General features: G+C 38.3%; 1 protein-coding gene across 1 annotated transcript in view; it reads left to right on the forward strand.

Moving 5' to 3' along the window:
- Positions 1 to 19,723, forward strand: part of CDH2 (cadherin 2) — a 333,069-nt gene that overhangs the window by 29,627 nt on the left and 283,719 nt on the right. The window contains exon 2 of the mRNA XM_007935561.2: positions 10,514 to 10,625. Coding sequence (XP_007933752.1) covers positions 10,514 to 10,625 — 112 coding nt within the window. The remainder of the gene's footprint in view (positions 1 to 10,513; positions 10,626 to 19,723) is intronic.

The raw sequence follows: 19,723 nt of genomic DNA on the forward strand, positions 1-19,723 counted from the left end.
TGTCTCCTTTTTTGGTATTTTCATGCAAATTCTTCTGCTAGTTGGGGTTTAGTCCACTTCTATATCCTTCCCTTCAAGGCTCAGGGGTGCAGGATTGTCTTGTGTCTGTGTTAATTGGTTTCCCTTTTCTTTGTTGAAGAAGGTCTGTGCAGTCTTTCTGCCTAGTTACCATCTTACTGGAACCCGAGCAATATACTTTTAAGTCTGCTTCTTTACCTGCAACATGGCACTAATAGCTGTACCTACCCATAGGGCTGCAGAAGAAAGGCCTGGTCGTCTTCTTCCATGAGATTAAAGCCATTGAAAACCCTGTGGAACACAGTTCTCCTTTGAAATATTGGGGTCACCATGAGTGGGAATGGAGTAAATGGCAACAGATTTATCCATAGGGCTGTTGGTGAGGACTTAATATGGTGAAATGCACAGAAAGTATGGTAGCAAAATTCATGGCACATGGTAAACAGTAGCTAAATATTAGAAATCGCCATTCATTCCATATATTTAGTTGAAATAATTCCCAAGTTAAGTATAAACCTTTGCACCTAAATTAGACTAGATTATCATGGAAGTAAGAAAGAGTTAAAGAATTTATACAAAATGCTGCATTCTCCCTGCAAAATAGTATAGGACAAAACAAAAATATCTAAGTCATTGTTAAACTTCTGCACATTTAAAACATGCTTCAAGAGATTAAATTAAAACTGTCATCAGTGTCATAACTGACACAGAAAATCTTCAGAGTGGTAGTAGCTCTTGAATAATCTTGACGTAGCCTCCAACATGGATAGAATCCTGTGATTTGTAGAGAATCTAGTGAATGTAATTGCTTGGTGATAAGTTAGAGTAAAAATTAAAAAGTTAATCATGCAGAATTGGTCTTGAGCAATTCCATTATTCTATTACCATGTATCCAACCAACCACTTTTAAAAATGTCTCCATTAGTTTATATTCACTTACATCATTTGGAAGACTTCAGTGCATAATAAAAATAACTCCACATGCCCCTCTCTCCCTCTGTTACTTCTATCCACCCCTCCACCCCACAAAGCACATATTATGGAAGGAATTCCATTTGTGTTTCTTTTACATCTCTTTGTGAAACAGTTTTTTTTTTTTATTTGTGACCTTGATATCTTTAAAGTATTCCTACTTCACAGGTGTTTTAAAATATTTTTTGATACTCACTGAGTAAAAAAGACTCCCCAACAAAAGCAACAACATAATAATAGCTAAATCTTTTTTTTATTGTCAGTCAGATACTATTTTTCATCACTTTATACTTTTCACAGCAGTCCTATGTGGCTTATGCTATGAAGTGTATCATCACCATCATTGTTGATATCATCATAGAAGAAGAAACCAAGGTTCAGTGACATACTTGTGAAGGTCACACACTTGTGACTTGTGAAGGTCACAGAGGTAGTAGGGGTAGGAGACACAACCTCAACCTAAGCAGATTTACTCCAGAGCCCTCAGTTTTAACCACTAAATACATGACTTGCCTTTAGTTTCGTAAAGCATGAGAACATAAAGTTAAAGGAGGGCTTAGCTCTGTTGACCAGATTTGGTGATTTACTAAGCAGTAATCCAATTGTTACTAGATTTTGAGCACAGAATGCGTGATGAGCAGAAAGGAGAGACCAGTGCTTTGGGAGAAAACACCCAATTTAGGAGTTGGGGATCCACCGTAGTCTAGGTTTTAGTTAGGCGGTATTCACAGACGGGAAGATGATTCCGTTAGGTTTGGGCTGCTTTCAGATGTGAAACTCTTAGCAAACCATGTTTGATCAGGAAAGGCAATTAGAATGTCTGGTTTCACATGGAATATTTAAGAGCTTGGATTTAGGAGTGATCTGGAGGAAACTGGAAAGCAGAACTGGTGACCAGGGGATAACTGGTATATTCTTAAAAAAGAGTAATGGTGATGGGGACTTAAAAGAGTAGTGAATTCAAGGCTTTAAAGTATTGAGATGATGGAAAAATTTTAACAAGAACAAAAAGGAATGTCTCTGAGCTCAGAATCGTAACAGGTAGACTAATACTAACAGAACTCCTCAACTCCTATTACACTGCTGGCCTTTTTAGACATGGAGGTCGATCTTCAGCCTGGAGGAGTAGAGCAAATACTTGTAAGAGGAAATTGAAACTCAAGATAGGTGAGCTGATTGTGCGAGAGCACTGAGCGGCACTAAATGAGTTCAGATACTCTGACCAGCATGAATTTCGCCCTAGTGGGCTGGGACGACTTGCTTGACTGCTTGTAATCTTTGAGGAACTGTGGAAACGAGGGGGGGGGGTTACTAAAGGATTGGAGAAGGCATACTGTCCCCATTAAAAATGAAACAAAAACAAAATCAAGAAGGCGTGGTTTCCAAACAAAAGAATAGGTGCTCCTGTAGGGCGAAATTCTAGAACCCCAGTAATAATTAGGAAGAGTGGCTGTGATTTCCATTTTCAGATGTACCCAGTAACTAGGGGAAAGCATGGAACTGTTTGAGAACAAATAATTGTTTCTTTACTTCTTTTTTTTGTTGTTGTTGTTATTAGACTTGAAGGCCAGGGAAAAAAGTAGGTATACTATCTGTAGTTGAGAAAATCTCAGGGGTTAGAGGGACAAATATGGGCTGGATACCTGACTGCCTAATGCATTACAGACTGCAAAGGAATCACATGAGGCACCTACTGTGTATACAGATTTCTCCATCACATCTCCTGAGACTCTGTTTTAGTGTGTCTGGAGTTGGGACCCAGGAATCTGCTAGATGCTGGCTGGCAAAGTAAGTTTGGAAACACTGGGCTGTATGACAGACCTACAATGAGTTGAATTTGTGTTGTAATAATAGTATTAATACTATGATTAACGTTAATATTAATCACTATTAGTATTAATATAGTATTAATATAATTAATATAGCATTAATTCTGCTATTAATAATAGCACATCAGAAAACCATGTGCTAAGCACTATCCTGAGTGCCTTATAATATTATAAATTATAATACTATCAACACATTTAATCCTCACATCTGTCCCATGAGTATGTGCTGTCTTTATTATTCTGATTGTACAGATAGAGGGTCTGTGACGTCTCTGTGGTCTCACAGACTGTCAGTCAATGGAACTGGGATTCAGACTTGGGCAGCTGACTTGTTGAAAGTCCATGGTCCCAACCACTGCCACTACACCTGACTGGGCCAGTGGAAAGGGTGGTGCCTGGAATCTGGGCAGGATTTTTCTGACGACTAGAACATTGGGGAGGAGCTCTGGTAGCATAGAGCCTAAGGCACTTGACTGCTAACCAGAAGGCTGGCCATTCAAACCCAGCAGCCACTCCTCGGAAGGAAGGTTGGGCAATCTGCTTCCGTAGTGATACCGCCTTGGAAACCGAAGGAGGGGTCGCTATGAGTCTGTTCCGACTCGACTGCACATAGCAACAACAACAGAACACTGGGATGTCTTATGAGACTTTCTTGAGACCTAAAGCTCAAGGAAAAGGTTAAAATTAGCTGGAATTACTAATTTATAGAGATCAAATATTGGAATGTTAAGTGTAAAATGTTGCCCCTGTTGTTGTTGTGTGCTATTGAGTCAATTCCAAGTCATAGTGACCCTGTAAGACATGGTAGAACTGCCACAGGGGGTTTCCTAGGCTGTGATCTTTAGGGGACCAGATCACTAAGTGTTTTCTCTCACGAAGCTGCTGGTGGGTTTGAACCTCAGACCTTTTAGATGGCAGCTGAGCACTTAACCATTGTGCCACGATAGCTTCTTTAATTGTTGCCCCTAGAAATCCACAGTGAGCAGCAAATGTATGGATGGGGAAGACATGCTTAACAACAGTTGCCTGATAGAAAAGATTGTTTTTTAATGTTGTTTGGTTGACTTAAGTTCAGTATACATCAGCATGGGCTTTGTTCCTGCCATGTCTTTAGCCTCAAATGCCATTTCCCAGTTTGTCTTCCTTCTCTTGGCAGATTTATTTATTTTTTTTAAATTAGAATTTGGGTGAAGATTTACAGAGTAAATTCACTTTTCATACAGCAGTTCACATACACTTTGTCTCATGTCATTGACCAAAATTTACAATGCAGCAGCTCCCCTCCCACTTCCTCCCCATAGTTACCTCCTCCCAGTGTCCATCCCTTCATACTCTTCTGCACCCTGAGCTATCTCCCTGTGCATAAGCAGCCTTTCCTTCTCCCATGATTGTTCTCTCCAGGGTGTGTGTCTACTTGAGGTAAATGTTTAACTCACATGCCTGTACTTTGTTTGGCTGGAAACCACAGTTGTGGGTTCAATTCCAGACCTGAGGGGCAGCTAGGGGCCATAGTCTCAGTGTTTTCACCAGGCTCTATTGGACCAGCAAACCCGGTCCCCACCTTCTTTTTTCTTTTTGCCTCCAAATGATTTTGAGTTTTGTACCACATTGTTCTCCCTCTTTATGTAGGATCTCCTACATCCCTTCCAAGTGGATGGCAGTGGCACCATCTAGTTCTTCTGGTCTCATAGTTGTATAGGTTGCAGATCGGATGGTGTACCAGTCGCTAGGACTGATTGATTCCATTAATTTTGGTTTTCTTCTTTCTTCTTGCCGAGGAGAGACCCGTTGTTGCATCTAGATGGCAGCTTCCTAGCTTTTAAGGTCCCAGTTGGTACTCCTTTTGGCAGATTTTTTAATCATCTTTAAAGACAGAGCCTAAATGTCACTTCAGCTGTGAAGACTTCTTTGACTTCCATAAGCAGATTTATCATCCCAATTCTGCTTCTCTAGCACTTTGTTCGTGACATTACAATTTTGTGATTATCCTAGTTTGTGGAGTCTGTGTTCCCTCTCAGTCAGCTGGAAACATAGGGTAGGATATCTTTTCCTCCCCCCACCCCACCACCCCTTGCACTTTGAGTCCCTGCCCTCACTCAGTCCTCTCAATTTTAACTGCCTGGATATTGATAAAATCTGCTGCCCCTCCTGTCTTCCTGCAGCCCCTGCCTGAATTCAGGCCGGTGCCCTGACTTGTCTCCCAGCTGTCATTTTTCCAGGCCCTCCACCCTAATATATTTTCCTTAAACCCACCATCATATTCTCTATGAGACCTCTGTTAAACACAATCTTGTGCTGAAAATCTGTCCCTGGCTCTGCCCAGCTAGCAGGATAATCCCAAGCTTCCAGACACTGGGACCACCTAGGATCTAACCCTGTCTAACTCTTCAGACTCAACTTTTGACTCCCTGCCTTGCTTCTTGGACTCCAGTGACACTGAACTCATTGTAATTCCCCAGGCGCTGTGCGCCTGCTTGCCTCCTTGTTTTAGCTCAAGCAGTGACCGCTTGGGATGGTGTCCCTGCCACCCTCTACTGCTTTGCTGCTCCTGGGCTCTGCTTAGGATGCCGGAAGCCCCCTCCTCAGCCTCCCCTCACACCTGCCCTCTGCATATCTCTGCCTCTGCGTGGTCTCATTCTATTGTAATTAATTATCTCCTTGTTTTTCTCCCACATTAAGCTCTGAGCTCCTTAAGGGCAGGGCTGTGTCTTCATTGTCTTTTTCCTTTGGCAAATGGACACTCAGGAGTTGCTTGAATTAATTGTATTATGTTTGGGAAAAGTATGAGGTTAGAATCCTCCCCTGCCTCTTGGATGTGAGGTGAAACTCTGTGTGAGAACCTATTTGCTCATTTCTAAAATTCGGATAATTTCACCTCCCCAGGGGCTATTGTGAGAATTAAGAGAGAGCAAGGTTTTATGAAACTCAACACACTATTGCAGGCATCTGCAAACTACTGTCCCTTTTCGTACAGCTAGTGAACCAGGAAAGGTTTTCGTGTTTTTAAATGCTTAAAAATGCTTTTAAAAAATGAAAAAAGAAAAGCATTTTGTGATACTTGAAAATGATATGGAGTTCACAGTTCAGTGTCCATAATACAGTTTTATTGCAACGGCAATAAAAACTCATTTGTTTACCAGTTGTCTCTGTCTGCTTTTGCATTACAGCACCAGAGTTGAATAGTTGCAACCAAGATCCTATGACCCCAGCAAAGCTTAAAATGTTTGCTATCTTTCCCTTTGCAGAAGTTTGTTGAGCATTGCAATGTTCAAATACTGGGAAAATACGTGCTATTCACAACCTCCTCCTCTCACACAGTGACCTTGAGGGAAGTGTTTCTTTTTCTCATCTTTCAGCTGCCAGAGCCTAGTTTGGGGCCTGGCTGAGTAATCAGTCATATTGAGGATAAGCTACAGGGGCTCAGTTTTGGCTTTCTGAAGGTTGACGGGTTCCAGCAAAAGTTTCCTAAGCTGTAATAGGCGCTTTGGGAGCTCTGGTGGCATAGACGGTGAATTCCGTGATGCTGAAGGTGTTAAAAGGTTGTTGGGCAACCCCTTTTGGGTGGGCTGATGTTGATCAAGTTTTCTCTGACTCACCTTGGCACTACTGACATTTTGGGCTGGATAATTCTTTGTTTGAAGGGACGATCCTGTTAACTGTAGGGTGTTTAGCAGCGTCCTTGGCCTCTAGACAGGAGTTGCCAGTAACATGCCCCCATTTGTGACAAACAAAAATGTCTCCAGACATTGCCAAAATATCCCATGGGGAGCAACGTTACCCGCAGTTGAGAACCACTGTCTTGAAACATTCAAGTTTTAGCTATGGGTTAGACTAGAGAATACTCATTGCCCTTTATAAGGCTGTTGCCACTGAGAAGTTCGAGAGTGGATGAACCTGGTTCCTTGTCTCTGCTCTCAGGCCATCTCGATGCCAGTCCTAGCTGGGTAAGGTTGCTGTGAGAATTGAATTATGACAGATGTTGGTGGTGAGGCCCTTACTAGCACAGTGATGGGCACAAAACAAGCCTGCAGCATATCCAGTAGAGAGATTGTATTTGAGTGCTTCTGTTTGTGTTCTGAGCACATTAATTTATTATTCACAGATTGAAAGTTGAGAAGGGGGTACTTATAAAACTAATAGGGAGAAATGTGTATTTTAGTAATTTTATAAAGCTGAGTTTTAGAATAATACATTATAGATTAATTAACAAGAGCATATTGTCTTGTGGATCCATTCTTTCCCCATTGGAGAAAAAGAATTTAGAAAAGCTTCAGCTGTTTACAAGGAGCTCTGGTTGAACAGTAGTTAAGACATTTGGCTGCTAATCAAAAGGTCTGCAGTTTGAACCCACCAGCTGCTCCTGCGGGAGAAAGATGAAGCAGTCTGCTTCCGTAAAGATCTACAGCCTTGGAAACGCTGTGGGCAGTTCTACTCTGTCCTGTAGGGTCTCTGTGAGTCAGAAGCGACTTGGTAGCAGTGGGTTTGGTTCTGGTTTACAATGAATACAGAAATTGCAAAGATGGTTCTTGAGCTCCACTGGGATTTAATAGCAGTTGTCCCATTGTCCCGTAGCTATGGGTTAGACTAAAGAATACTCATTGTCCTTTATAAGGCTGTTGCCACTGAGAGAGTCAAGAGATGTGCTCTACAAACATTGTTTCTGTGGTTCTCGCAGCCACCCTGGGTGGGTAAGTGCTATTTCATACAGAGGAAAATGAAGCACAGAGAGGTAGTGTGGTGAGGGCAGAAGTTCCCTTTTCTGACATATGTCAGAGACTGAAACTCGGAAGTAAGAATTCACACGTTGCTCATCCACTTTATGCGGCACTGAAATCCTGTTCTTGTGGATTTCCAGGATTGTTTTGTGTTACTGTTAATTTTCCTAATTTAGGGCAGATACCCCAGACACCATACTAGTGGTGAAAAGCTTACAGGTTTTTTTGTTATCTAGTCCTTCGCTTTGATTGATCTCTGGGTTCTAACCTATAAAAATGCATGCTCTTTGAACCAAAATATATGCAACCCAAGTAATGTGTCTCCTCTCCCCAGTTTTTGCTTCTGGCCTGCTTGACCTTGCCTAGCTTTCCTCCTACCTGCATCCCTCACAGAGGTTAGTGGCCCTGCTATGGCCTCACCTCTGTTGGAAGCAGACCCGTAACATAACAGTGGGACACGGATTTACAACAGATTTGTCCATTTTATGTGTCAAACTGGGTAGTTCTCCTTATTTGTTTTGGTTAGCTAAATATAAAAGCTTCCATTATTGAGTTCTTTCTCTGTGCCAGGCCCAGTGTAAGTACCTGGGTACTTACAGGTGTCAGTTACCATAGTATCTCCCAGTATCCCAAACTTGGTATGTGTTTCAGTAGTCTGACTCGTCACTTCTCAGTTGGTTCTTATTATTTTCTCTTTTTACCATGAAACGTGGAGTATAGGGGAAGTGCAGGAATACTGTCATTTACACCCATGTGCCTGCACATATTTCATAGTTTACCTTGTTTGTCTCAGATTCTTTCTGGACAAATAGAATTACTGCAGTTAAAACTGAAACCAGCTGCATGATTTTTCCTGATGTCTTTTCTCTCTCTCTTTCTCTTGAAATAGCCACAGTCCTAAATTTCCTGTTTATCATTGCTCTGTACATTTTTATTTTCTTCCTACATATGTATGTATCCATAGCGATATATTATCTTTCATGTTTAAACTTTAGATAAATGGAATCATTAGTCATACTTTTTTTTTTCCAGATTCATAAAATATTGTGCTTTATCTTTAATCTGAATTTGAAATGCCAGAGAAATCGGCTCCTAAACTTACTGAAACTAATAGTAAAGCAATGTTGATTTACAGTTAAATTTCTCATTCATTCTTACATGTTGTTGTTGTTGTTGTTGTTGTTATGTGCCGTTGAGTCGGACCCGACTCATAGCAACCCCTCCTTGGGTTTCTGAGGCAGTATCACTACAGAAGTAGATTGCCCAACCTTCCTTCCGAGGAGTGGCTGGTGGATTTGAACCGCCAGCCTTCTGGTTAGCAATCAAGTGCCTTAGGCACTATGTTACCAGAGCTCCTCATTCTTACGTAGAATTTAAAAAAACTGAAATTTTCTTGAGATTTAGTTGTGTGGATAAATGTAGCTCCAGTTCTGCCCTTTTAATGCTATAAAATACTGTTTTTTGATTCTCTGCTAATTTTAGTCCATTCTGTCAATGGACATTTAAATAGTCTTCAGTTCCTGCTGTTATTAACCGTATTGCAGTGAACATTTCTCTTTAGTCTACTAGGGTACATGTGGGAAAGTTTCCCTGATAATATACCTACATTTAGGATACAGCTGTATTCAACTTTACTAGAATTTGCCAAATTGTACCCTAAGGTGAATGGACTAGTTTCTTCTAATACCTGTATAATGTGGTTGGTTGCCCCTTATATCCTTGACTTGATAGAATCCTTTCTTGTATATAGAGGTCCCAGAATGACTAACAGACTGTTTGCTAATTTAATGGGCATGTACCAGTATCTTACTCTTGCTCCTAATGATATTTTGAGGTTAAATACTGTGTGATATTTAACAAGGTTCACATTTATTTTAAATAAAGTATTTTCTCAGAGTTGAAAAAAAATGTTTAAATACCAGGTTATTCAGGATTTTTGTAACATCAATTATAAATCAAAATTTGTAAACATTCACATGTATAATCCAGGTAGTCCTTTAATTATTAACTTCATCCCACCAACTGTTCTGAGGTTTCTCTGCTTCTGGGTCTTCACTTTTTCCTTCCTCTCAATCTCTTATTCTCCCCACCAATTCAGACTGTTGCTAATGCTGTCACTGTGGCCACTAAAATCCCTGCCTCGGATGGCTGCTGCCCACTCTTCCCCCACCAGTACTTGGGACCTCATCAGTGTGGCTAGAGTATTCTGTAATTAATGTTAATGCAGTACAAGTTCTACTAAGGGCTAATAGCTTTGCAATTGTGTCAGTAAGGCGGGAAGAAGTAGTGAAACTGACTTGGAGATTTAAGTGGATAGCAGTTGCTTTGAATTGTGAGCTCACTGGGTAATTAACTGTTCATAGGATAATAGAGAAGAAGATAGTAAGAAATAGTTAATTTGTAATTTTATGAATCTTTGTCTTCGTAATGTTTTCTTGTCATTCAAATTAGAGAAATAGATGCTTTTGTTTAGTTTTACCTTGTACAAGATACTACTGTATATCCTGCATTACATTTAATTTTGTTTCTAATGAACAGGTATATTGAAACAGACTTCATAGCCAGAGAATTAAAATGAGAAAAGAAAACCTATGCACTTAAATGCATGCTTATTATGAACCATTAATACTGATGGTGATTTGTGGAGCCTAAGGTATATTTGAACATTTCTCTCCATCCCTCAGCCCCAACTTGGTAGTTCTCAGTCACAATGACCATTTGAATTGAAATGTTAGGTTCTTAGAAGAACCTAGAATGTGTATTATTTAGACATAATTGGGAAGACAAGTGGGATTTGTTTCTTCTACTCCAGTTATCAAAAAGATTAACCCTTTGCCCCCTACATTCTAAATGTAACCATTCGGAAACAAAGGGGTTGTTTGTACAAGATAGTTGAAAAATGAGGCTTTATGCCAAGTGGAATGTTTCTCAGTTGAAGGAGATGGCAATCATTGCGTACATTTTTTTCGTGTGTTGCAGGCGTCTGTGGAGGCTTCTGGTGAAATTGCATTATGCAAGACTGGATTTCCTGAAGATGTTTACAGTGCAGTCTTATCAAAGGATGTGCATGAAGGACAGCCTCTTCTCAATGGTACTATCTCAAAAGATATATATCTACATATAACATTCCATGTTCTTGAAACAAATTAGCCATTACAAATATCTCTATATCATCTCTGCGGTATAAGAAATGTGAATTTTTCACAGTCACTATAATGAGACTGTAGGGACTTTATTTTAGGATTACAGAGGAGTTCATGAATCTCTCACGTACGTAATTGGAAGGCTTGTGATCTCTGCAAAACTTCACATTTCATCCTTTTTTAATTTGCAGTAAAAACCTTTATACAACTGACTATCTTTATGCCTACATTTTACTTGTTTTGAGGCAGTGTTTGCCAAACATCTAGTTCTAATGGTTTTAAAAATAATGCACTACAAAAACTCGCTTGGTATTTTGAGTTAAAAAAGGAATTAACGTTATCTTTGATAAAGCATGTCAGTTGTTAATCTTAAACTAAATTATAATGGACAGATTTAACAAATAATGTCTCTGTGAAGGAGCATAAAATCTATTTTTATTATAATGTTGTTTATATAAATACTAGATAGCAAATTTAATTGTAACATATGTGACTTTCAAATAGTGACTCATTTCCCATTTAAATATGGATAAAGTTCATTATAGATACAAAAACGCTGCCCAGTGAATCTAGATAAAATCTGATAAAACTTGAGTTTTAAAAGCAAAGTTGATAACCCTTCCTTTAGCTCTAATAGAAAGCACATAAAATTTTGGTTAGTGGTATTTTCATGGACTTACTACACAAAATGTTATTAAAATGTGAAAGCAAGAAGAATTGATTAGTAAGTTGTATTTAGATTTTAATTCCCCACAAATCTTGCATATCTCTGAGGCAGTTGAGAGCTGCTTTTAGAATATCTGCAACCTCAACTAATTAATTTACAGAGCTCTACCACACAGCCTTAATTGAAGTGGTTCCACAGCGCTGACAAACCTTAGTGGTACGATACTTAAGAATAACATAAATAGAGGACTTGGAAGTGTAAATGGACTCTTAGCTAGTAAAGTTCTTTGGTGCAGGTTATCATTTTATTTTAATTCCTCTTCTAATTATGATTTGTTCACAACTATGTACTCTTTCTGGAGTTGGTTATTTATTCATTTATTTTAAGACATCCTTTTGTGCCTGCCTCATTGTATGGTATTTCAATGAGTGAGTGGGTGAGCTATGAGTTTCTCTCAAGGCTGAATTGCTATCACATGGAGTGGGTACTGTTGACGTGATGAAGGTTTAATTCAAACTATGTGCCAGTTTTATTTATCTCAATATAAGTATTGGTTTTTTTCTGCAGGTTTGTCATATTTTAAAAATTATTATTTTGCTTCCTGGGACCTATAAGATCTGCAAATGTTATTTGAGTAGTGGGAAGAGATTGGTTAGGTTATGCGGACTAATAAAGACCAAAAATGATCAGTGCAATTTGTTGCATTTTTGCAACGTATTTTTGAGATTCATTTTTAAATGGGTAATTCCTTCTCCTACTTTTTTTTCCTAAAAGCTTAAAATCTGGTAGTAACAAATAAAGGCATACTTCATCACTAAAAGTCATTAACTCAAGATTAATTCCATTGAAATGTTAAATAGGTTTGATAATTGAATGCTCATTTTCTTGTTATTGGATAACGCTGATGAAAATAGAAGTTGAGCATAGCCTCTTGCTTAGAGCCTTCTTAGTAAAGCCAGAAACTTGGATTTTATTGGAGTTGTTAATGTGGAAGATCAGGGCTCTTGTTGACTTGGTGCTCTAGCCATCACTGTGAGACTGCGGATGACACTTTATGGTGGAATCCCTATAGTTTTAGTAGAGTCACTTGTGACCATGTTTAATTTGTTACCTCTATTATCTTTCTAATTGTTTTTTCACATGACACACCATTACCTTTTTCTTATGTTTCTCAGAATATTTTAAAGGATACCAGCATTGCAAAGCTTAAAAACATAAAGATCAAAATATTGATTATTAGAAAAAAGTAATTTTTTGGAAGGAAGAAAGCTTACTCAGGCTTTTGTGGAATTCAGTATTACCTTTTACGAGAGTGTTGTCACTGGTTAATGTTTCTCTTGGAATATTGTTACTTTGAAAAATTCTAAGTTTTTGTGTCTTGGAGTTTTTAAGGGGATGAGAATCCAAAATTGGGTCCATAAAGTGAAGACAAATCCCATGCAATAATTATATCCATGATTGCATGTATTGTGTTTCCATAAATCCATCCATCTTGTATATACTGCAACCAAAAGGATCTATTGCTAGACCAACCAGAGCTATCATTTTTGCTGTGGCTTTGTGTCCTGTAGTGTTTAAGAAAAGAAGTAATTGTACATAAAATATGTACCGATTCTCTAAGGCATTTGCTTCATGGCCTGCTCTACTACATAGAAATTGACTTTAGTGTCCAAGAGCCCATTGGAATCATAACTCCTCATTCTTGATCTCATTAAAGCCATTTGGGAATAGGGCAGAGGACATTTCTAACCCCAAAATATGCATAGTATGGTTTTATAGGATACATTCCTAGCACACTAGATTGTGCACAAAAGTTAAAATTTTGGCATCTGGGTGCCGTGAATCCTCATGATTTTTCAAATAATTGAGTGATAATCTTTATAAAAGTGCTTGAAAAACATTAAGTATTAGATGGAAATGGGAGGGGCTATTAGTCATATTGGAAGAGCTATGAAATTTAAAAGCTGGAATATAGTTTGAAGAGCATTCTCTTTTTCCCCTCTCCTTTTATTTTTTGTTGTTGTAGTGATTTCATAGGAAGAAAGAACTGAACAAACCACTTTGATCCCTCTAGTTTCACTTCTGGTTTTCATTAGTATGTATTTTATATAATTTTAAAGAGGGTGGGTTAATTTGTGATCAACTTTGACGTTTTTTTAATTCATGTGAGTATTTCCACTCTTTAAAATTAGTTTGTTGTTGTTGTTATGTGCCGTCGAGTCGGACCCAACTCATAGCGACCCCTCCTTGGGTTTCCAAGGCAGTATCACTACTGAAGTAGATTGCCTCATCTTCCTTCCAAGGAGTGGCTGGTGGGTTTGAACCGCCAGCCTTCTGGTTAGCAGTCAAGTGCCTTAGGCACTATGCTACCAGAGCTCCCTAAAAATAGTTTAGGACTTAGAAAATGGCTGCGTAACCATTTATTTCATTTAGTTGGTAAAACCAGATTTTGCTTAACTGTGCTTCTGCCTTTGAACATACAGGTTGTTTCCAGTTTTCCTCTCTTATGTGAAATGCTGCTATGGAGATTGTTCTTAGAGAATTTTGAATTTTCTTTGGGGATTTGTGATCAAAAGTAGAAGTACTAGGTCAAAGAGAATGTAGGGTTTTAGGGGTTATTTTTTGTGTGTGTGTGTTCACGCACACATGCTTTTTGTAGGACTTTTCTTTATAGGACTGAAAGCATGTCATTACTTTTCTATATCCTCAACATTCAGTTTTATAATGTTTTTCATTTTGCTGTTTCCCCTCTTCCCCTTGGGTAAAAAAGAATACTTTTTTTTTTCTTTTTTAACCTTGTTTTGTAAAAACATTAGATGTTTTTACCTTTATGTTAGGATCCATTTTTTATGTGTGTGTGTGTGTATATAAAACAACACATAACAACAAATATATATATTTGTTGTTGTTATGTGCCATCGAGTTGGACCCGACTCATAGTGACCCCTGATATATATATATATATATATATATATATATATATATATATATATACACACACACACACACACGTGTGTGGGTATATATTTTTTCCTTTATTTTGTTGTTGTTGGAAGTACACACTATACATGCATCATACGTACAAAACATACACCAGTTTCTACATGTACTGTTCAGTGACATTGATTACATTCTTTGAGTTGTGCAGCCATTCTCATCTTTTCTGAGTTGTTCCTCCCTCATTAACAACATAGAGTCACTGGCCTCTAAGGTTCGTATGTGATCTTTTGAGTTGCTTCTGTCAGTTTGATCCTGTATAGATAGTTCTTAGAAGAGCATAATGCTCAAGGCAGACATTTTTTACTAGTAAGCTAGACTATTGTTTGGTTTTAAGCAGATTTAGGGGATATTTTTAGTTAAAGGTTATCTCAAGACAGTAGTATTAGGGCTTCATCCAACTTTAATGGCTCCAAGATTTCTGGAGTCCATGAGAATTTGAAATTCTGTTCTGCATTTTCCCTCTTTTAATCAGGATTCTTCTATGGAATCTTTGATCAAAATGTTCAGTAATAGTAGCCTGGCACCATTCAGTTCTTCATGCCACACGGTAAAGGAAGCAGTTGTTCAGGGAGGCAGTTAACCACACACATTCCATATTCTCCTCCGATTCTTGACTCTCCTTTTCCTCTGTTGTTCCAGGTGAATAGAGACCAGTTGTTGTATATTGGATGGCCACTAGCAAGCTTTTAAAATCTCAGGAACTGTGTAATGAGCTAGGAGGTAGAACAGAAGGGCTAAACATGTTATTAGTTAGGCCAGTTAACTAGGATGTCCCATGAAATCATGACCCTAAGCCTCCAAACATACACCTATTGCCAATTCAACGTTTAATGGGTGTACGACTTATTGACAGCAATTATAATAATTGGCTCTGTAACCCTGCCCTTAATCAATGTAATTTTTCTATCACAGTTAACCTCCCTATTCCCCTCCCTGCCGCCCCTCGTAACTACTAATAAACTGTGGTCTTTGTACAGTTGCCCTTTCTTGTCTTTTTATGTAAGTGAGGACATACAGTATTTGTCCTTTTGATTGACTTATTTCACTCGGCATAATGTCTTCAAGCTCCATCTATACATGTTGTTGTTGTTGTTGTTGTTATGTGCTGTCGCGTCAAACCCGACTCACAGCGACCCCTCCTTGGATTTCTGAGGCAGTATCACTACGGAAGTAGGATTGCCCAACCTTCCTTCCGAGGAGGGCTGGTGGGTTTGAACCGCCAGCCGTCTGGTTAGCAGGCAAGTGTCTTAGCCACTATGCTACCAGAGCTCCACCATCTATACATAGCATGTGTAAAGAATTCATTTCTCTCCTGGCTGAGTAGTATTCCTTTGTTCGTATGTGCTACCTTTTGTTTATCCATTCATCTACTGATGGGCATTTAGGTTAATTCCACTTTTGGCTGTTGTGAATAGTGCTGCAGTGAACATTGGTTTACAAGCCTCTTTTTGAATCTTTATTTTCAGGTTTTTTGGGTGTATCCTTTGGAGTGGAATATCTGGATCATATAGCAGTTCTATTTTTAGTTTTTTGAGGAACTGTTATACTGTTTTCCTCAAAGGCTATGCAATTCTGCATTCCCACCAGCAGTGGGTAAGAGTCACAATTTCCCCTCATCCTCATCAACAGTTCTTATTTCCTTTTTTTAGTATTATTGTTTTAGTCATCCTAGTGCCTGCATAATGCTATTTCACTGTGGTTTTATTTTGTGTCTCTCTGATGGCTAGTGATACTGAGCATCTTTTCATGTGTTTGTTGGCCATTTGAATGTCCTTTTGGTGAATGTCTATTCAAGTCCTTTGCCAATGTTATGATTGGGTTATTTGTCCTTTAGTCATCAGTTGTCAAAGTTTTATATCTATTTTGGTTATTAGATTCTTGTCAGACATGTGTTTTCCAAAGACACTCTCTATCGGTAGCTTGCCTTTTCACTTTTGGGTGAAAAAAAGGTTTTAATTTTTAATTAATTAATGTGTTCTGTCTTTTGCTAATTGTGCTTTTTTATTATTATGTTGTTTTTGTTGTTATGTGTTAAGTTGGTTTCTGCTCATAGCAACCCTGTGCACAACAGAATGAGACACTGCCTGGTCCGCTGTGCCATCCTCACAGTTGTTGCCATGCTTGGGCCCATTATTTGAGCCACTGTGTATCAGTCCATCTCGTTGAGGGCCTTCCCCTTTTCCACTGATCCTGGACTTTACCTAGCATGATATCCTTCCCCGGGGACTTGTCCCTTCTGACAACATGACCAAAGTATGAGAGACTAAGTCTGGCCATTCTTGCTTGTTAAGAGCATTCCGTCTGACTTCCTCCAGGACAGATTTGTTTGTTCTTCCGGCAGTCTATGGTACATTCCATATTCTTTGCGAGTATCACAATTCAAATGCATCATTTCTTCTTCGATCTTCCTTATTCATTGTACAGCTCTCATATGCGTATGAGGTTATTGAAAATACTGTGGCTTTGGGTAGGCGCACCTTAATGTTCAAAGTGACATTTTTGCTCTTTGAACACTTTGAAGGCTCTTTTTGTAGCATATTTGTCAATGCATTGTGCTATTTGACTTCTTGACTTCTGCTTCTGTGGTCATTGATTGTGGATCCAAGTAAAATGAAATCCTGGACAACTTCCATCTTTTCTTCATTTATCATGATGTTGCAATTGGGCCATCTGTGAAGATTTTTGTTTTATGTTGAGGTGTAAGCTGAAGGCTTTCATCTTTGATCTTCATCAGTAAGTGCTTCAAGTCTTCATCACCTTCAGAAGACAAGATTGTGTGATCTTCATGTTGCAGATTGTTAATGAACCTTCCTCCATCCTGTTGCTGCCTTCATATAATCCAGTTTCTCTGATTATGTGCTCAGCATACCATCATGCAACAAACTGACAGATGAGTAATGGGTTATTGTATTAAGTAATCCATTAGTGAAAGCTAAGCCTGACAGTATTGCCCCTGCTTGTTCTTGTAAGAATTTTATGGTTTTAGTTTGCACATTTAGATCCTTTATCCATTTTGAATTTGTTTTTGTATATGGTGTGAGGCAAGGATCCTGTTTTATTTTTCTGCATGTGGGAATTCAGTTTTCCCAGCATTATTTCTTCAAGATGCTCTTCTTTTCTCATTGAATGGACTTAACACCCTTGTCAAAACTCAGTTGACCCATACAACAACTCAGTTGATGTATGGGTTTATTTCTGAGCTTTCAGTTCTATTTAGTTGCGTTTATTGTTATACTTGTACTAGGTTTTTTGAGTGCTATAGTTGTATAATATATTTTAAACTAAGGAAATGTGAGTCTTACTATTTTGTTTTTATCTTTCAGCATTGTTTTAGCTGTTTTGGGCCCCTTGCTTTTCCATATAAAATTGAGGATTGGTTTATTGTTTAGTTTTAAGAAAACTTCAAACAAACCAGAAAAGAGAGCTCTGGTGGTATAGTGCCTGATAAGACATTTGACTGCTAAAACTTCAGTGTATATTTTTTGGTTTAAGGTTTAAAGATTATCTCAGGGCAGTAGTTTCTGAGTTACCCAGTCTTCATGGCTCCAGGAAGTTTGGAGTCCATGAAAATTTGAAGTCTGTTTTGCATTTCCCTCCTTTTGATCAATGATTCTGTAGAATCATTGATCAAAATGTTCAGTGATGATAGCCATGCACCATCCAGTTCTTCTGGTGTCATGGCAAAGGAGGCCATACTTTACTCTTTTTTATATTCTATTTTGTTTTAAAAACATTTATTGCCCAAACATTCATTTTTATAGATAAATAAATTTTAACTCAGAGAATTTGTGAAGTTTTCCCATGATTAAAGAGCTCTTTAGATTGCATGGTTTATTAGTGACAGACCTGGAATTAGAACCCAGGTTTCCTGATAATCTAATGTGGAAGTGATGATAGTAATGATAATACCATCAATGATAACCATTGATGGTTACACAGGGAAAGGTGGGCACTGATGAGAGGTGGTGTAGCTGTTTGGGGGTCTTGGGTCAAATTTATCTTAGAGCGGTCTTTTTTAATACCCACTTATATGATGACTTGTGTGTTACTAGACCTTTCTGGGAATTGGTGACTCTAAGGCAGAAAAAACACTTTTTTTATTTTTAAGTCTTTCTCTTAATGTTACATTAGTATTTTTTACATAGTTGTTTGAAAGCAGAAAAATCTAGAGCTTCAGAAAATGGTATTTAGTCTTTAATATTTAACTTATACTCCACTGAACTAGAAAAAATCTTTTGTTGTAGCACATTACTTGAAAATAAAATAACTGCAATCATAAATTTTCATTCTGTTACCAACAGTGTATCTGACACTATGAAGTAACAACCACACTGTGACATTGCAAAGAAGATCTTGGGCTGTTTTTAGTATGGATGCCAATAGTAATAGCGCTGTATGTTTTGCATTAGTGGTCTACATGCTTAGACATTTCACTAAGTAAACTCCTCCAAATTTGGTCAATATAAATAGCAAGCTGCAATTACCATGAATATTTTCAGTAATCCGTTTATACTCACCAACTCTGGGCAGTACATGATGATTATTTTCAACTAGATGGAATTTGATGTAGATTAGTTTACTTACTGATTAAGGCTTGTCTACATTAACATGCCCTGAGGAAGCTTCAATATAGAATCTTTGAATAAAAGTACTGAAATATTTTTATTAGTTTAGCAGGACTACACAACTGTACTGTTTTTGTTGTTTATTATGTTTATATGGGAGCTCTGGTAGCATAGTGCCTAAGGCACTTGACTGCTAACCAGAAGGCTGTCGGTTCAAACTCACCAGCCACTCCTCGGAAGGAAGATGGGGCAATCTACTTCCAAAGTGATACTGCCTCGGAAACCCAAGGAGGGGTCACTATATGTCAGGTCTGACTCAATGCCACATAACAACAACAACATGTTTACTATGGGTACTTTTTTGCTTATAAGAAGTATGAGTACTTTTTTATGATATTGCAGTATTACTGAATTGCAAAGCAGTAGATACTGGATGTAGTTCCACTCTTTTAGGGGCTGGTATTATTCTGTTAAACCATATGGAACACAGTTCTACTATGACACACATGGGGTTGCCATGAGTTGGAGTTGTCTGTAATTGGTTTTTTTTAAATAATCTGTTATGTAATTCTGGCTTTTGGTTTTATTTTAAAAATCTTTTTTTTTTTTTTTTATTACTGAAAGGTAAATTTATAAACATCTTGTTTATAAGGTCTATCAGGTTCTTGCAGTTTATTGATTTCCAACTGACTATGGGAAATAGCTTCCTGTCTTTTAATTCCCTTTCTCCTGCTCTTCTGGCCTGCTTCTTTGGGCGTCCCTGAGTTTCCCTTCCTTACCTAATCCCTTCGTTTGTCCTACTGTGGTGACATGT

This window comes from Orycteropus afer, unplaced genomic scaffold (genome assembly GCF_000298275.1).
Source record: "Orycteropus afer afer isolate SDZICR_OR568_19922 unplaced genomic scaffold, OryAfe1.0 scaffold00030, whole genome shotgun sequence".
NCBI classification, from domain to species: domain Eukaryota; kingdom Metazoa; phylum Chordata; class Mammalia; order Tubulidentata; family Orycteropodidae; genus Orycteropus; species Orycteropus afer.